Source organism: Quercus lobata, chromosome 11 (assembly GCF_001633185.2).
Source record: "Quercus lobata isolate SW786 chromosome 11, ValleyOak3.0 Primary Assembly, whole genome shotgun sequence".
Classification (NCBI taxonomy): domain Eukaryota; kingdom Viridiplantae; phylum Streptophyta; class Magnoliopsida; order Fagales; family Fagaceae; genus Quercus; species Quercus lobata.
Window position 1 is genome coordinate 28,846,473 of NC_044914.1, and position 19,516 is coordinate 28,865,988.

Sequence of the window (19,516 nt, forward strand, 5' to 3'; positions counted from 1 at the left end):
GAGCAACTCACTAGTCATCTCTTCCAAAGGCTGCAAAAGTAGGAACTTTGTGCGCTGTTGGACTTCTTCTTTTTTTCCTTCATGAATTCGATGTCACACTTTTCAAGGCCTATCATATCTATCCCCCCAAAAATAAAAATAAAAAGATTCCTCAAAAGGAATGGCTTTTTCCTATCATTTGTTGTTACTGAGTTCTCAACATCATTTGCATTTGCATTTGTATTTGTATTGTACATGTTTTATGTTTAAATTAAGAGATATCTATATAACATTCATTTTGTATTTTAGGTTGTTTCAGCCATGTTTTCTTTTGGACAAGGGAATTCTTATGCTTTTTCTACAAATAGAATGAAAATGACTAAACAACAAATTTGCTTCTAATTTATGTCATCACCGCATTGCTAGATAATTCTAATAGATCCTATCCTTGATCAGATTGAGAACAGAATATTAACCACTAAAAAGATTAAAGTAACAGTAGTGGCAACTGCAACTGTTAAAGAACTTCCTGATATCCCCATGCCTAAGGAAGTTCGAAAAGAGTGGACTTATGATATATGTTAGTTAAATTTTCTAAGTGAGAAAATTTTAAATTTAAACCTTCAAGGAAAGAAACACAAGACTACTGAGGCACTACAAGCAAAAAAAACCAGCCAAATATTCTCCCAGTATCAACTGCAAAGAAAATTGAGTAGCCAGTTGAGGAGCCACAAAAGATTGTATCCACCAAAGAATGGAAACAAAGAACTACTACAAATAATGAGGGTGACCAACATGCCTAACTGCAGACACTATATACTGTTCGCCCTCAATTTGCGTGCCAAACCCTGAAAATTCCAAAAGTATTATCTTTTCTCCGTGGGGCCATAGAAACATCTAAATTGACATAGCGCAACCTATTCGGGCATCAAAGCACTCAATGTGCCTTTTCAAGTCAAATTGATCAAAATGCCCCTAGTCAATCCTAGGTTGACCGAAAGTCAAAGTAGGTCAAAATCATCCCAAAATGACATTTTTCATATTTCTACATCAAACCAAAGCTACTCGGTGATTTTCGTCAACTTTGACCAAGTTTGACTAAATTTGACCCGAGGTTGACTCTTGGGGGCACCAGAAATCCTAATTTTGATCTGACCATCAAAATAAGTTGAGACCAGTGCCATTACAAAGATTATAAAATTCTTTTTGCAATGACTATTCATGGATCAAAATCGGAATTAAAATGGTTGAGATATCTATAAAACCGTGAAAAGTACATTACCATGCATCCCAAGATCATAACTTTTGATACAATCGTTAGATTTTCAATTTATTTAGTATTATGGAAACTAGACATCCAGAGCTTTCCAAAGACATCAAGATCAGCTGAATCTGGGTCCAAGAAGGCCTTCAAATATGTGTCCAAATTTGAATTGGGAAAAGTCTAGAATTCCTGACATCAGCAAGGTGGCCAATGGTCCTTCAAGGTGCGCTGAAAGCCGAAGGGTTATTTTTTCGCTATAAATGACCCTAGACCCCTTATTTTGCAAAAAAAAAATATGATTTTTGGTAGTTTTAGGCAAATTCACTCTCTCTCATCTCTCTAATTTCTCTCCCAAACACCTCCAAACACATCAAAACACCCTCAAACACGTTAGGGTATGTTTTGTAACTGTTTTTTCTCCTTATTTTCTATTTTCAAAAACAATTTTTTTATTTTTGAAACTAAAAAACTTATTTGGCAACCCAAAATGGACTGAAAACAAAAACTGTTCTTAAAACTCATTTTGTGAAGAAAACTGAAAACATGCTAAAAGTTGTTTTCAATTTCTAATTTTCAAAAGTCAATGAAAATACACATTTAATTTAATGAATCTATCTCATTTAATGAGTTAGCATTAAAGTTCAAATCTTAGTAACAACATATTTTTAGTATTTTCTATTTTTTTCTTCAAAAAACAATTTTTTTTAATTTCAACTAACCAAACATGTTTTTTATTTCAAATATACAAGAAATTTTTTTTTTCTTTATATTCCCAAAAACAAGTTTTTGAAATTAGAAAATAAAAACGGTTACCAAATATAACCTTAGATTCTCATCTTTTCTCTTCAATCTTCTAGGTAGTGTTTTTGCACCTAATCTTTCTCTCCTTGGCTCCATGCCTTGGGTTTGAGGTTTAGGGGTGTGGATGTAGCTTTTTAGCTACAATCCATACCCCTTTCTCTTTATAAGCTTTTCTTAGCTTTATTTTGCTTAATAATATGTTTTATAGCTTTCCTAGCACATTTACTTGATTTTTGCCATGATTTATTGCTTTGATGTTGTTGGCTTAGCCTTCTTTGGCTAGGATATGTCTAAGCTTTCCTACCCCTTTCTCTTTATAAGCTTTTCTTAGCTTTATTTTGCTTAATAATATGTTTTATAGCTTTCCTAGCACGTTTACTTGATTTTTGCCATGATTTATTGCTTTGATGTTGTTGGCTTAGCCTTCTTTGGATGTAGCTTTTTAGCTACAATCCATACCCCTTTCTCTTTATAAGCTTTTCTTAGCTTTATTTTGCTTAATAATATGTTTTATAGCTTTCCTAGCACGTTTACTTGATTTTTGCCATGATTTATTGCTTTGATGTTGTTGGCTTAGCCTTCTTTGGCTAGGATATGTCTAAATTTAATGTTTGTACTTAGATCCACATGATTTTAGGCTCCTTGCCATGTTTAAGCTCGGATCTGCATGCCTATGTGCTTAGATCTGTGCGTTTATGTGCTTTGTGCCATGCTTGTGTGCTTAGATCTATGTTGGTTGCTATATCATGTGCTACTTTAGCCCTTTTTATCCCTTAATATCCCTCTTTCTTGCTTTTTAGCCCTTCTGGTAGGGTGTAGATCTGGATCATGTGGTCTAGGCCTACATCTATGCACCTAGGCCTATATTAAAGGGTTTGGATTATTTCCTTTGCAGGTCTATGTTTTCTTGCTTGCTTCTATGCTTTATCTCTATGTTAGCCTCTTTAGATCTAGGCTATGCCATGCTTTGTGCCCTCCATGGGCTTGTGCTTGCGTGGTTACATCCGTCCCTCCTAGGGTTTGTTTGGATGTAACCACTTGTGAGATACACTCTCGTGGTGTCAATGTGCTTGATATTATAGACACCGCATTTTGTACCCCTTACGACTCGGGCCCTCGTTCCCTAATGATGCTCAAGCTTTAAGGCCCAAGGCCAATTTAGAGCTTAATCAGATATTAAATTGACTTGAGGAGTGTTAAAATGGAAAGTATAACCTTTTAAATGAGAAAAAATCTATTTTTTGGAATAAAATGACCAAAGTGGCCCTTAGCCTGCGTACGTGAGTCACGATCTGCGTATGCGAGCCAAAGCAAGCGTACGCAAGCACATTCCTGCATACACAACTAGGGTTTCAAAAGCATAAGAAGGCAAGTTTTCCGCAATAATGGCTGAGGTTTGGAACGAATCTCACGTCATCTAAGAGCTATTCCAAACCCCATTTTTTCTACTATATAAAGCCTTACATGGTACATTTTCAAAACACACAAAAATCTCATAGGAAAAACCTAACATTTACTAGAAAATAGTGAATCAAAAGGGAGTTTTTCATAAAACACCCTTAAGTCATTTTTATTTGATTAGGACCTTTTCTAATCCTAATCCTTTAAGTTTAAGATTGCTAATCACTATTTTATTGAATTGTGATAGATTTGACTGAGGGGGACGGTCAAAAATCAAGCCTAAGAGCTTTTGTTTTAAGGTGTCCTTCTAAACTTTTCCTTTTCTTTTCTACCTTTAATCTTTATTTTAATCTGTTTCTATTGTTTAGTTTATGTTTACACATGTTTTTTTTAGGTTAGTTCTAGGTTTTCTTTTTGTCTTTAGGCATATTAGGCTACTAGATTTTACATTTTATGTTTTGTCTGGCTTCTGCTTAATCTCTATGTAAATTAGGTTTTCTAGGTTGGATTTGCGTACGCATGATCTAGCCTACGCACGCAAACCTGTTCTAGCTGCGTGACGTTGTTACCCAGAAACCCTAATTTTTGTTTGTTTTGTTTCTGCACTCACATGTGTTTTCTGTGTAGCCTCCTTTTCATAACTGTTTGTTTACCTTTTAACATGTTTGTTTGTTATCACATGTGTAGATTAGGGTTTCTTAGTGTTAATGCCATTCATTCATATGTTCATGCATTGATACCATAGGTGCTGTGCTGCTGAGAGGTAAGTAAAGGATAAGCCATGCATTAGCAATGTTCATGCATTGCATTAGGTTTTCACCTTGATGATATGATAGAACATGCTTAGATGTATGATTAGGGTTTTTAAACATGTTTTGCTTCCTGCCTTATTATAGATGCATGATAGGTTTTCACATGTTAGATGAATGCTAGGGTTTTCTTTTGTGCCTTGGCTCCCTTTTGTTTTAAATTGATAAGTATGTGTGTTTTAGGATGAAGGATACCATGATTGTATGCATAGATGTATATTAGTGTGTGTATATGTGTTTTGGGATGAAAGATACCATGATTATATGCATAGATGTATGTGAGTGTGTGTGTGTGTGTGTGTGTGTGTGTGAGTATAGATGCAAGTGTTGAGAATGCTTTTAATGAGGTTAAGGTATAAGACGCGATGATGGGAGGCCAACCTTAGGGTTAGATGATCTTGGGTGCCTAACACCTTCCCAAGGGCATACCTAAACTCCAAACCCAAACTGCTGTAGTAAGATCAAATGTCCTTCCTCGAAAAGACACTATATTCATGGTTCTTAAACCATAAAACTAGGTGGTGACTCCATCCGTTGTGTTCACAGATATACACCCTTCTCCGCTCCGTGCAATATTGATATGCTTCCCTTGTGCCACCCATTTGGCTTTCTTTGCTTCTTTGCATCTTTGCACGCTTGCCTACATGTTCATGCATGAGTCTGTGTGTCGTTCGTACACCAATCCAATGGAACTATGGATACTCAATCCAAACCTACATTTGTCCTCCTAGGACATTCTTTTGTTTGATAGCATGTTTGTTTGCCTTTCTTGTGCTTCACATGTTTGTTTGCCCCTGTTTGGCATCTTTTGCTTGCTTGTCTTTTAGTATGCTTTCCTTCTATTTGTTCTTTTGCTTGTCTACTAGTTTGTTTCCTTTTTTGTTGCATGTACATGCACAGAGCGAGGACACTTAAAGTAAGGGCACGACCTCCTAGGCGCAAGCAAAATGGGCAAGGATGCAAGCCCACAAAGGGCAATGTTCAGTTGATTAGAAGGCCTAGCAACTCTAGAGCGGTCTTCTCTTTCTCTCCCTCTAAGCCTCTTCTCTAGAGCATGTATTAGGGTCCCCCTCCATGTACCCCCCCCCCCTTTTATTTTCCTGCTCCTTGCCTGAGCCGCATTCCTTAGGTATGGCAATGTCTGCTTTACATTTCCTATACCTTGATGGGCCATACCTTTGGAACGTTGGCAATGTCTGAGGGCAATGTTCAATTGATTAGAGGGCCTAGCAACTCTAGAGCGGTCTTCTCTTTTTCTCCCTCTAAGCCCCTTCTCTAGAGCATATATTAGGGTCCCCCTCCATGTACCCCCCCCCCTTTATTTTCCTGCTCCTTGCCTGGGCCGCATTCCTTAGGTATGACAATGTCTGATTTACTTTCTTGCTCTGTATAATAGCATTGTGCATGATGTACGTATATCTATATCTGCTTGTACATGGATGATTGTGCACTTTGTATGATGGACTCTCGTGGCTATGTGAGTGCCCTCTCTAGTCATGAGAGCTCTTAACCTTGTAGTGTGCGTATGTGCTCAAGGTGATTGCCGTAGGTACATATTCATGCTATACTATGTGCACGATCATCGCAGTGTGATTGTTTTGACCCATGTCACCAAGTGACATTGGTTTCCCCGTGTATGCAACACATATCAACATGCTTGATGCTTTGAAAGGCTTCAGCTTGTCACAATACAAGCATGTCGATACGCACCGTATACACAAATGCGAAACCCTATCAGTGCGCCATAGTGCACCAAATGCAAAACTCTGCCAAATTTTCATCGTGAAAATGGGGCATCCCCATTGCTATATTCTCATTCAAAAGTTTGGTGAGGATAGCATTTAGTGTGCTATGACACATTTGAGGCGAAACACTGCCAGATTTCCGCCACAAAAATAAGGCGAAATGCTACCAGATTTTCGTCATGGAAATTTGACGACTTCAAACACACTAGGAAAGCATCGATCGAGACCACACCCATTCCAAAATCAAAACTCAAAGCCAACACATTTAAAGCCCCGAAAGCTAATGTCAATAGCTTGTTTTCAATTGCCAACGTCTAAAAATTATGATTTTATCAAAACAAATGACTGTCTTTGGGCAGGCATTGTGGGGTGCCTAACACCTTTCCCACACGTAACCAAACTTTCAAACTGAAGAATCAAGATTTTTTACCCATCCACATTAGATTAGGAAAAACGACATTTTTCTTAGCCTAGGATTGGTAATAAAATCAAATAGAGTCAGGTGACCAATCACACCTTAGAAAAAACGCAACTATTGGTGGCGACTTCACTTACCCTTGGTAATATCCTTAAAATCAACTCAAATTCCAGTCACACACCCGAGATACGACACACACCTCCTCCTCCGCATGTTAGTGTGCGAGCCGTCGCCGCAATGGGTGGTCGAGCAGCCATGAGGCGTTGACACCAGCCAATGAGTGTCTCAGCTTCAACTGCTAAAAAATTTGATCAGCCCTCGAAAGAGGAGCATGAAAAAAGAGTTTCAATGTCAAACAGTGCACTAGAACAGAAGAATGAAGCTGTTAGTGAGGAAGGTTATAGGAGCAACATCTGTAATACAAACTGCACTCGAGAGAATGACTTGGCTTCTCACTATAATGGGAGGAAACACAAGGCTCAGATTCGATTACACAAGAAATTTGTTGGGATTGGACAGGTCTGACCAATAATTTTGGTTCTTATCACGCTCAAAGGAACCGTTGTGCTTGCTGCAGTAAATATGAATATGAAAGTGTTTGGCTGAAAATTACTGTGTTTGTTTTACTCTTGAATTTTAGCTGATTGCATTCGCTGAAGTTGATAAACTTTTTGGTTTGGATAATGTTAATATTAGTATATTTAGAACCCGACACCAATACTAGATTGTGAAATCTAGTGCTATAGAATCTTGTTGTGAATTATCTAAAATGTCTTGCCCCTTCATATGATGTACCTCGGTAATTTTTGTGATTGTGGCCGAGAGCACCCATGTAGTTTCCTTAGAAATTTGAATTTTGTAGGTATTGCTTCCTTTTCTTGAGAGTTTTGAGAGCATTGAAAAGAAAACAATAATCATGGCGTTAATCTATGGGAAAGGTTTTTTATTCACAATACTAAAATTCCTTATTTGCATGGATATTGCATTATGACAAACTCAATAAGTGAGACAGATCCTTTTATGCTATGACAGTGCTGTGGAGGTTGCCAATGCCGATGCTAGAAAATCTTTTAATTGTAGTGCTTGATCTTCACTCACTCCCTCTCCTAAAATTTTAGAGTCAACAATTTTACTAATCGGATCATTTTGAATGTGAGATTCTCATTTTCAATTATTGACCAGAATTTTGTTCCCGTCCTGCATTGTCAGGCTTCTTCCCAGTCAAGAAAACAAGTAGAAGCACATCGAAGCTAAGACAATATCACGGATAGCAAAAGACAAAAGCTCATCTTCCATGACTGTCCCTTTAAACTCCTTGACGATAATTGGGCAGTTATCTAAAAACCCCATATACTTGGTATAAGCTGCATCATCATCAATGAGACAATCAAGCTCATCAAATTTAATAGTATCATACCGAATTCAAATCCTCTAGATTTCCTAGAGTACTCTACTAGATAGATTTCTTTAAATCTTAACCATTCTTTAATCATTTAATGGTCTAAATTTTACCATATCAGCATTCCACTAACAATAATCTTAATTGTTTTGTATACAACATTATTTTATTATTTTAAGAGTATTTTTAACGGAATGTTGTAATGGCAAAATTTAGACCATTAAATCATAAAAGAATTGTTAGAATTTAAGGAAATCTATTGGTAGAATATCCTGAGAAATCTAGAAGATCTGAATCCGTATCATACTGGGGAAGTATTTTACTTTTCTGAATAGCATGAGGTGGATTGAAGTTGTTTGTTGCTCTCAGGATCTCATCAGCAGAGAAATGGCAAACGGGATGGCATTTACCATTACAAGAAGCAATCATACCCTCTAGTAAGATGCCTCCATTTTTTAAAAATGATTTCTCTCTTTCCTCCATTCTCAAACATGGAAGGCCACCTTAAACTCTTTCTTGTTAAAGCTGGAATATAATATAGATAAAGCACAAAAGCAAGTTCATTTAGAACTGAATAATGAGAAGAAAGTGATCAAATGGGACGCCCTGCCCTGATCTGTCAAGCAACAGTCTGATTCTCGGAAAAGCAAAATTATTCACTTCAACAACCATTCTATATATATAGATGTTATTGAATCTGTCTAGCTGGGTTAGTTTTGGCATAGTACAATTCCTGATTACTTAAATTTCTTCTTTCCACACTACGTCAGCTGCATAAAACACTAGGTTATTTTTTCTTTTCTTTTTTATTGCTCTTGGTTGTTAATATGCATAGTCTATTCTTAATCTCATTTGTTAGCTATTTGTTGCACAAAGTCCATAAAATTGGAGATATTATTTTTCTACCACATTATAAACAAGCAGAAGACAGGACAGGATTTTGATCTCCAAATTTAGAAAACCATTCAAGCTCCTCCTTATCTAGGGTACAAGGTTTAAATTCTGTTCCTAAGGACAAATCCTCCCTCTCGTTTAAAAAAAAGGGTGAGGCAACCACCAAAGCAATTGAATGATCATATGTTAGAGTGTGCTTGGTCAGACTATGATGAACTATCTTCCTTACTCTTGGTATGAACTTTTTAAAGATATGAAGTACAAGAGATTTAAGAGAAACCCAAAACAACCAGGAAGAAGAAAAACCAAGAACTTCAAACAGCCAATATTCCTGGATGTGTACAAAATCATATTTGTGTAGCAGCGCAGGAAATTACTTAAAGATAGCAAACAGGATTTGAAATGCATTAATTGTGTGCTGAACCCATGTTCTGCAGAGGAGAATTTCGAAGGTAGGAATGCAGTGCTCATATTTAATTCCTCTAAATATCTAACCTTATTGATGTATCAAGAACCTCAAAGCTCTCGAGCCCTCGGAGATTAGTGATGGCCACAGTATAGTTTGTATGGCAATGAGGGGAATACATTTTAGTTCGGTTTAGCAAAGATGGGAACTCCAAAGCTCCAATAGGTATTAGAGTAGAGGTTTTAATCCTCTCATAGGAATAGAAGTAACAAGAAGCAAAAGAAAACAATTAAAAGATTTTAAAAAAGAAAAAAATAACTTCATCAATCAAGTGTACGCTGAATGAACAAACTCTAAACATAAAATTTCATTGCCTCAAAAACCATCATATGGACCTCTTTTGAGGGCTCAAACTTCAACGACCTGTTGTTGATGAAGATATTTTCTCTGCCTCTCTCAAGAAACCCTGATTGATTTGGCTTACACGCAAGGAGAACCTATTGCTACCTGGGTTTCAGTATTCATTTCTACATCTGGAAGACTGAATTGGACTCTTTGTATCTCTAAAAGACCAAGTTTTATGTATTACTATTATGGGACTAGCAATGGGACAAGGAAGTGCCATTTAAGAGCTCATTTGCACATCTCATTAGCATCTTAACTATATTAAAATCAAGTTTACCTACATATCTATACTACAATAAATGTATTTATGCTATAATTTGGTATGATTTGAATTTTATTCTCTTTTGATGGACATAACAACTACAGACGCCACACCAGAATTCCAAAATGTAATGAAATTATGAGTAACATCAAATTTGAATATCATGTGACATAATAGCCCTTGCGTTAACTAAACAACAACAAATACCAAATATTATAATCCTAATAATTCAACAATTATTTTCTATTCATTCCAAACTTTTTGAACTACATAATCAGCACCTAGCATTCAATCACCATCATAAGCTTATAATAATCATAAACAAATTGTTGTTTGATTAAAGACAAACTCCAGATAATTCTTGTTCTTCAAAAAATATTCTATTTTGCCTACAGTGCCCCAATTACTTCTCGTCTGTTGTTATAAGGTTTACCAATTCAAGTCCCTCGATCAAAGGCGGTAGGTGAATCAAAGAAGTCTCTCTTGTTCTTGTTCAAGATGCATCACAATGATATAAGCTGGTCAGGAGGAATGAGATGAAGGAAGAAAATGTACAGATCAATGCAAAATTAAACCCAAGCCCTTTGAATTGCAACAGATGCAATAAGGAATGAAATCAAAGTTCCCACGCAGAAAAAACAAATTAGTCTCCTTGTTCCTCTGAAAGATCGATGCATAATCTCAATCGTATGGGTTGGTCTTGAGGAATGAAATAAAAAAAGAAAAAGTAACGCTTCAAGTAGAATAATTACATATGGCATCTCTTTTATTTTTAGTATCATCATGTACTATTCACAAAATAGAAGAAAAAATAAAATGAAGAGAGAAGAAACAATAAATATTTTAACAACAACCAAAAGAAACAATAGTAAAGAAGAGATACAAATGAGATGATAAAAATTGTACCAGGAATGTCTTTCCCACGTATATCTACCTATTCTATGAACTGACCAAACCATTTAGTACAACTTATCACCTTCACCACAAATTAGATATCCATTGGTAGTTTCTCAAAAAAAAAAAAAAAAAAAAAAAAAAAAAAAAAAAAAAAAAAAAAAAAAAAAAAAAAAAAAAAAAAAGATATCCATTGGCAGTGATGGTCAAACCGTTTCAAGCATTGCTTATATGCGACATGGTATTTGGATAAGGGAAGTCTTATAATCTGAAAAGAAGGCATGGAGAACTTACTGTTAGTTGGTTCATATCAGAAAAATCAGAAGGCTCTGAAATTAATAGTCAATTAGAGAACTACTAATCAGTACAGTATCAATAACAAGTGTTACAACCAAACTAACAAAGCAACTAATTACTGGCTTACTCACAATATGATTGCTTCGCTATGCAATGAAGAATCATAAACTAAAATAGAGCTTGTAGTTGGGTCATCATGGACAAGTGAATTGGTTTCTGATTCTACCTGAGCATCTTACTGGAGTAATGGTCTCTTTGTCTGCTCCACATCCCAGCTAAATCAACAAAAGCACGATATATAGGTGAGAAGAATATTTCATCACTACATTAATCATTAATAATAGAACTTAAAACAACAAAATTGGAAATATGTATCTCAAAACTAGACCATAGAGCCATCATATTAAAGGAGAATATGATTAACAATAAGTATATAATTCTATTTCATTCAATTTTTCAATGGTGGTTATAAATTTGCAATTATCATAAGAATTTCACAGAAAAATAGTTCATGCACCATGGTACAGTTAGCCAACTCCATTGATACTACTGCATGGTCAGTTTTAATATAACAACACATAAATATACTTTATTTACTACAATTTACAACAAAAACATTTTATTGAAATTAAAATTTCAAATAAGAAAGTGACATCAATCAACTGCTCATATTAAGTAAATAACCATATTAAAGAAAGAGCAAAAATGATGAAGGTGCATCTATGCCAAAGGAAGACAATGCCTATTAGACCATTGTCCATATTGTTCAACTCATTAGCTATTATAAGACTAGTCTTTTATCTGTTTATGTTATGTTTCAGTTATTGTAATACTTAAGTCTTTTATTCGTCATTGTTATTTGTACCAAATAATAAAACCCAACAAAGAATTTTTTTTATTTTTTTTTCACTTTCCCTTGCATTTACAAATAGGACATAAATCCTGACAATGATTAACAATGATGCTAAAGCAACTAAACCACAGTAAAGAAGGCCAATTAGACCACTTTGCTCGATCATGTTAGCTATTACAAGATCAATCTTTTATTGGTCTATGTAATGTTACCAATCCACAACCCTTGCAAATTCACACACCATTAACCATATTACCAATCCAAAACCATTCTATATCGTATAATAACACACAATATTATTCACTTCCACACTGTACCAAAATGCATCATTCATCCCAATTCTTATTCATTATTTAACAAATCACATAAAAACACAAAACAACAAGAAGAAGCCTTAATTCCAAACCACAATAAAAATATAACAAGAAAAAAAACCAACAGCACACCCCTCAATATTGTTACCTATAATAAACCATCAAATAATTTTCAATCTTTGAAGTACTAAAACATTTAAAACGATAAATTCACATTATTAGCCAAATTACCATCCCACAGGGACCACAACCATTCCATCACATAAACACATACAAAATACGTAAACTAATAACACCCAAACACACACACAGATATGTTCATCAATAAAACTGTGCATGCATAAGAAGATGGAATGGAGAAATATACCCTTGAAGGAAGTGACCCACACTGATCTGCACATAACTTTGGTTTTTTCTGCAAGGTGCGATTAAAGGCACTACCCTCCCTGCGATAATGTTAATTTTTTACCAGACAAAAGGGTTACATTTAGACATTTAGAATGCTCATAAGGATGTTGTAAAGAGCTAAGAAAACTTACAACAACACAGCAACATTGAAATATACGCTGTGATCCAGACGATATTTCTGGGTTGAAACGACTGAAATATGCAGCTTTCCGAAATCTTCCTCCAGATCTGATTCTAGAGAAAAATCAAATACAACCAAATGGAGATACCAATCATGCTTCATTTCAAATATCTGCATTGCTTGTTTCCACGGACGACGGATGTAGGATTGAAATAGAAGGCAGAATTTGGTACCGCCTAAGTAGACAAGAGTTGGATTATTCATATAACTTACAGCTTCTTTCATCCTAATGATTCTCTTGGGGTTGATAAAGCCCTCAAACCACTCATTTTTATATAGACAGTAAGCATGGACAACTAAAAACTTATCATCCTCATTGAGCGAAGCCCAGTAGAGGGTATCATCTGCACTACTACAGCTCTATTACCACGCGTAATTGGAGACCCACAACGTAGATTGATGGTCGGAGGGTCAAGTTCTGTCCAACAACGAGTACAGACATCATATATGTAAACCACACAACCACTATCATAATCATAACAATGGTGGACCTTGGAGTTGGCCCTAAGGAATGCAGTCACAATAATTTGTTTAGTGCGCTGTAAAGCAGCAGAAACCATGCCAAAAGAACTAATCCGTAATGGAGGATTGGGCAATGGTCTCCAGGCTCTGTGTTTCGGGTTAAGAACCTCCATCCAAATGTATTCCTCTCTCACATCCACATATAAACCACCTAAAACATACAACTTACCGCCCAGGACAATGGTGTGATGATAAGATCTACGAACATTCATTTGAGGACCAAGTCTCTAATAACAACCATCAAAAATCCACGTCTTTGTAGTAGGGCTGCTAAGACAATATATAGATGATTTTAGAGCTACAAAGGAAAACAGTTTGTGAAGCTCCACTACGGAAAATAGACTCAGCTTTTTTTCTGTCTCTGCCTCTGCATCATCATCCGACACTACATAATAAGGGACTGGAATAGAATACCATTTAAACTTTGCTCCACCCACCATCAAAGTCGGTTCTCGTTCTCCTTCTAATGCATTATAATCACCAAAAACTGACGGATTTGCTGATATTAGACCTTGATCTTCTTCCCAGTTGGGATTTGGGAATCGAAGGGAGAGAGAGATCTTGATTTCGGAAATTGGGGTTTGGGTTAGGGTTAGGTATTTGGGATTTGGGAATCGAAGGGAGAGAGGGATAGATCTTCACTTCGGAAACTGGGGTTAGGGTTAGGCATTTGGGATTTGTGAATTGTGACATGGCTTTACTTTGGATATTTGGCAAAGTCAGTGGCGTTTTACTTTGGATATTTATCAACCTTTTTCTTATTTAATGATTTCTTTAATCATTGCACCATATTGATCAACCATATAGGCTGATTGAAGAAAATTCAGAATTTATTAGCGCTAAACCTGTTAAGAGAGTTGAAGAAATGTTCAAACAGGTTAAAGAAGCCAGCATGACCCAGGTTCAAATCATCCTGTGTGTCTTGCCAAAGAGGAAAAACTCTGTTATCTATGGTATGACTTCTTTCTCTGCCTTTATTTCCCTTTCTTCAATCTTACCATCAATCTATGTTGTTTTACATTTTCAAGGGCGGTCCTTGACAATGTAAAACAATATAAATTGATTGCAAGATTGAAGAAAAGGAAATCCTCAACAGGAAATAAAGGCAGAGAATGAAGTCATACCATAGATATCAGAGTTTTTCCTCTTTGGCAAGACACACAGGATGATTTGAACCTGGGTCATGCTGGCTTCTTTAACCTGTTTGAACATTTCTTCAACTCTCTTAGCAGGTTCAGCGCTAATAAATTCTTAATTTTCTTCAATCAACCTATATGGTTGATCAATATGGTGCAATGATTAAAGAGATCATTAAATAAGAGAAAGGTTGATAAATATCCAAAGTAAAACGCCACCGACTTTGCCAAATATCCAAAGTAAAGCCATGTCACAATTCACAAATCCCAAATGCCTAACCCTAACCCCAGTTTCCGAAGTGAAGATCTATCCCTCTCTCCCTTCGATTCCCAAATCCCAAATACCTAACCCTAACCCAAACCCCAATTTCTGAAATCAAGATCTCTCTCTCCCTCCGATTCCCAAATCCCAACTGGGAAGAAGATCAAGGTCTAATATCAGCAAATCCGTCAGTTTTTGGTGATTATAATGCATTAGAAGGAGAACGAGAACCGACTTTGATGGTGGGTGGAGCAAAGTTTAAATGGTATTCTATTCCAGTCCCTTATTATGCAATGTCGGATGATGATGCAGAGGCAGAGGCAGAGGCAGAGACAGAAAAAAAGCTGAGTCTATTTTCCGTAGTGGAGCTTCACAAACTGTTTTCCTTTGTAGCTCTAAAATCATCTATATATTGTCTTAGCAGCCCTACTACAAAGACATGGATTTTTTATGGTTGTTATTAGAAGCTTGGTCCTCAAATGAATGTTCGTAGATCTTATCATCACACCATTGTCCTGGGCGGTAAGTTGTATGTTTTAGGTGGTTTATATGTGGATGTGAGAGAGGAATACATTTGGATGGAGGTTCTTAACCCGAAACACAGAGCCTGGAGACCATTGCCCAATCCTCCATTACGGATTAGTTCCTTTGGCATGGTTTCTGCTGCTTTACAGCGCACTAAACAAATTATTGTGACTGCATTCCTTAAGGCCGACTCCAAGGTCCACCATTGTTATGATTATGATAGTGGTTGTGTGGTTTACATATATGATGTCTATATTCGTTGTTGGACAGAACTTGACCCTCCGACCATCAATCTACGTTGTGGGTCTCCAATTACGCGTGGTAATAGAGCTGTAGTAGTGCAGATGATACCCTCTATTGGGCTTCGCTCAATGAGGATGATAAGTTTTTAGTTGTCCATGCTTACTGTCTATATAAAAATGAGTGGTTTGGGGGTTTTATCAACCCCAAGAGAATCATTGGGATGAAAGAAACTGTAAGTTATATGAATAATCCAACTCTTGTCTACTTAGGCGGTACCAAATTCTGCCTTCTATTTCAATCCTACATCCGTCGTCCGTGGAAACAAGCAATGCATATATTTGAAATGAAGCATGATTGGTATCTCCATTTGGTTGTATTTGATTTTTCTCTAGAATCAGATCTGGAGGAGGATTTCGGAAAGCTGCATATTTCAGTCGTTTCAACCTAGAAATATCGTCTTGATCACAACGTATATTTCAGTGTTGCTGTGTTGTTGTAAGTTTTCTTAGCTCTTTACAACATCCTCATGAGCCTTCTAAATGTCTAAATGTAACCCTTTTGTCTGGTAAAAAATTAACATTATTGCAGGGAGGGTAGTGCCTTTAATCGCACCTTGCAGAAGAAACCAAAGTTATGTGCAGATCAGTGTGGGTCACTTCCTTCAAGGGTATATTTCTCCATTCCATCTTCTTATGCATGCACAGTTTTATTGATGAACATATCTGTGTGTGTGTTTGGGTGTTATTAGTTTACGTATTTTGTATGTGTTTATGTGATGGAATGGTTGTGGTCCTTGTGGGATGGTAATTTTGCTAATAATGTGAATGGAATGGATGTAGGATGCTAATTTGGCTAATAATGTGAATTTATCGTTTTAAATGTTTTAGTACTTCGAAGATTGAAAATTATTTGATGGTTTATTATAGGTAACAATATTGAGGGGTGTGCTGTTGGTTCAATCAGCCTATATGGTTGATCAATATGCTGCATTGATTAAAGAGATCATTAAATATGAGAAAGGTTGATAAATATAAGTACTCAAAAACAATCGCGTGGTGTAGACTACAATGCCCATATCTCTTCCGCAGTTGATAAGCTCCTGTGAAAAAAGAAAAGTTTCACGGGGTGTCAAGAAATTGACAACAACCCATCTTTCAATTCGAGTAGGTTCATAAAGCTTCTGCACAGCCAGGGGAAAAAGAGTATCATCACCAAGTATTAAATTAGGTAAGCAAATTCAAAATTATGTAGAGAACAAAAGATAAAATAGTCTCTTTCTCTTACAGAATGCAATTTAATAATTTTCAATTTCAAATTCCATGGACTTTAAGCAATACCTTGCTATTGAAATTCCATCGCCCATTACAAGGGATGCAGTCTTCGTTGTTACCAACCTTCAACTGTGAATCACAAAGACAGTCCATCAGAGAGGATACTGATAGTTAAGTGAAGAAAAGACAGTCCTTGACACTGCCTCTCTCTCTCTCTCTCTCTCTCTCTCTCTCTCTCTCTCTCTCTCTCTCTCTCTCTCTCTCTCTCTCTCTCTCAAACAACAACAACAACAACAACATTGATACCTTTGGAGTCTCAAGGATGCGGCCCTCAACCTGAGTCAATTGTTTCTCTATAGAAATATGAAACTCAGCAAGCACAGGGTCATCTTTTTGGTTTCCCACAGCCTGCCAGATAAGCAAAAATATGCATTGTATCATCCAACACAAACAAAATAGACTTTCAGGTCTTAAAGAAAACTTACATCAATCAGAGTTCGTACTCTTGCCTGAGGATTCGGCCTTGACTTTTTAGCTAATGATGCCCTCTGCATCAAAGATAATGCTTTTGTGTAGCATTGATCGGGAATAAGCGTACAGAGCTAAAACAACCAAAACAAAACGACAAAAGATCTTAGAGAGGCAAAAAACTAACATAAAGATTATACCAGTAGTGTGTGTGTCATGTAAAATATTTACACACCTCCAGAGGCAAATATTTGGGCCGTTCTGGCTTGCCGACATCAACACATGGCATGTATGCAGAATATTGAAGTTGTATGTTATAATGTTGAAGGAAATAATCATAGACACTGATAGCCACGGAATGACCTTTATTTGCACCGTCACCATTTTTCACTCTCATATCAAATCTTGGAGAACAGCAAAACCAGAGTAAGAAATTCAGATTAAAAGATAAAAGGACATTAGGATGGGGAAATTTCTTCGGTACAAAGCACATACAACTGGTCCTTGCATCGAGAATCACTCAGGCCAATTATTTTATATTCTATGCTCTGGTGCGCAGTCTTAATCATGAAATTTTTCAGCATTCTCTTAGCCTGTACATGAACAAAAGATTGAAATTTTGGATTAAACACAAAAGCTGGAATCTTTTGCACAATGTTTAGTTAACATAAAATCGGTTGTGTTAACGGGCACCGTATAGAAAACAAATTCTGACTCAACTTATACAGGCTGCTTGCAGAGAAATTTAGAAAACAATTGAAGTTTGGGTGAAGGGCTCACCTTGGCTAGATCGAGTCCAAGTGAAAAATAAACAGAGTTATCATAGCAAGGAATAAAACCAAACCTAAAGAACTGCATCTGCACTTGAAATGAACACAGCCCCTTGTCGAAATCTCATTGTGGAAGCTGGTTTCTTGAACTCCAGGTCCCCCAGCCACCTATCCACCAGTGAGTTCACACCATCACACCCAATCAACACCTTTTATTCACAACAATATTTACCCCAGCAAGGCCTTAGCAATTGGAATGAAAACCCCCTAGATAGTTGTCATCTACCTACCAGTCATTATTCCATTCAAAAGTTATTTATTTTATTGGTAAATTATATTTAACTCGTATAAATACATCTAACAATAATAAAAAATAAAAAAATAAAAAAAATAAAAAGCTGACTTTTAAAATTAGTGTGGAATGCACACTACCACTGTGTTTGGTTGGGGTAATTTTAGGAGGGATGGAAAATGCTGAGGAAAACAGTGTTTTTCACTGCTTGGAAAACTGAAGAAAAAAGCAAGGAAAACCCGGAAGATTATTTTCACTGCCGGGCCACAAATTTCTTCCTCCATTTGGGAGGAAAATTGTGGGGGAGAAAAGTGGACTTAAGGCATTTTTACACAAATGCCCTCTGGAATCAAGTTAAAAAGAAAAAAAAAAGGAAACAGAGAGAGAGGCTGGAGAATGAGAACTGCGCCTGCTAGTGCTGGAAGTCTGGAACGTTCTTGAATGAGGGAGACAAAGAAAATAAAAGAAGGGGGATAGAGATATAAAAATAAAATAAAAAAACAAAAGAGAGCTGAAAAGAACAACAAAGAGTTACAAAGAAATTTGAGAATGTTCAAAGACGCAGGTAAAAATATTGGATTCTTTATTATCTGCTTCCTTGGTTGGTCAAAAAAAAAACCAGAGAGAGCGAACTGGAGAAAAAAAGAGAGGGTGCTGGAGACTTGAATGAGGGAGAAAAAGAAAAATGAGGGGGTGGGGAATCCTTAAAAAAACCAAAAAAAAAAACACAGAAAAACAAAAGAAAAAGAAACACAACTGCTGGGAAGAACAAGCCGATCTATCTTTGCTTCAATCTCAAAAAACATCTCAAATAATCCAAACACAAAACACAAAACAAAATCCGATTCTTACAATGAAGTTGAATCAGAACAAGAAAAAAAAAAAAAAAAAAAAAAAAAAAAAACCTATCTGACCCAGTCTGGTGGTGGGGAGGAGGACGAACTGCGGTGGAGTGGCGGACGAGGTAGTGCTGGTGAACACTTCATCCTCTGGTGCTGTTTCTCCTTCTTCTTCTTCTTCTTCTTCTTTCTTCTTTTTCTACTTCTCTTTCTTTTGCCCGTCTGCACTTTCTCTCTTTTAACTCCACTCATTAGTTTTTGTATTAATTTTTTTATTTGTGTTTTTCCAAAGCCCTCCACGTGATTACATTGGAAAGGTAAGAAGAGTTTCAGCCATCCATTTTTTTCACCTTCCCAACATAACGTGACAACCCTCTTAATTGTTAAGTACTTCTAATTAATATTTACAAATTTTTTTAAAGAAAAAATCTAATACCGTAATTTGCCTTAGCTTTTTT

General features: G+C 36.4%; 1 protein-coding gene across 10 annotated transcripts; it reads right to left on the bottom strand.

Moving 5' to 3' along the window:
- Positions 1 to 10,624: 10,624 nt before the first annotated feature.
- On the bottom strand, positions 10,625 to 19,315 carry LOC115969627 (protein argonaute 16-like). 10 transcript variants are annotated; one of them, XM_031089323.1, is made up of 10 exons: positions 19,134 to 19,314; positions 17,938 to 18,213; positions 17,653 to 17,750; positions 17,393 to 17,561; positions 17,175 to 17,291; positions 16,996 to 17,097; positions 16,756 to 16,818; positions 16,457 to 16,517; positions 11,201 to 11,249; positions 10,867 to 10,945 (listed from the first exon to the last, which is right to left on the bottom strand). In XM_031089323.1, the coding sequence occupies exons 2-10, from the start codon at positions 18,013 to 18,015 to the stop codon at positions 10,939 to 10,941; spliced, it is 744 nt and encodes a 247-aa protein (XP_030945183.1). In that variant the 5' UTR covers positions 18,016 to 18,213; positions 19,134 to 19,314; the 3' UTR covers positions 10,867 to 10,938. The 10 variants fall into 10 exon arrangements, 9 of the variants coding, with proteins under 9 accessions (XP_030945184.1, XP_030945183.1, XP_030945179.1 ...); XM_031089319.1 differs by having other exon boundaries at positions 16,457 to 16,598; positions 19,134 to 19,313; XM_031089324.1 differs by lacking the exon at positions 16,457 to 16,517 and having other exon boundaries at positions 10,625 to 10,945.
- Between the last annotated feature and the right edge of the window lie 201 nt (positions 19,316 to 19,516).

What these genes read in the sequence shown, in the direction of transcription:
- LOC115969627 (XM_031089318.1), bottom strand. Translation starts at nt 18,015, where the DNA reads ATGCAGTTCTTTAGGTTTGGTTTTATTCCTTGCTATGATAACTCTGTT. An exon ending in TCTCGATGCAAGGACCAGTT is followed by an intron (nt 17,562 to 17,652) that starts GTATGTGCTTTG and finishes CTGTTCTCCAAG; the next exon opens with ATTTGATATGAGAGTGAAAA. An exon ending in GAGTACGAACTCTGATTGAT is followed by an intron (nt 17,098 to 17,174) that starts GTAAGTTTTCTT and finishes CTTATCTGGCAG; the next exon opens with GCTGTGGGAAACCAAAAAGA.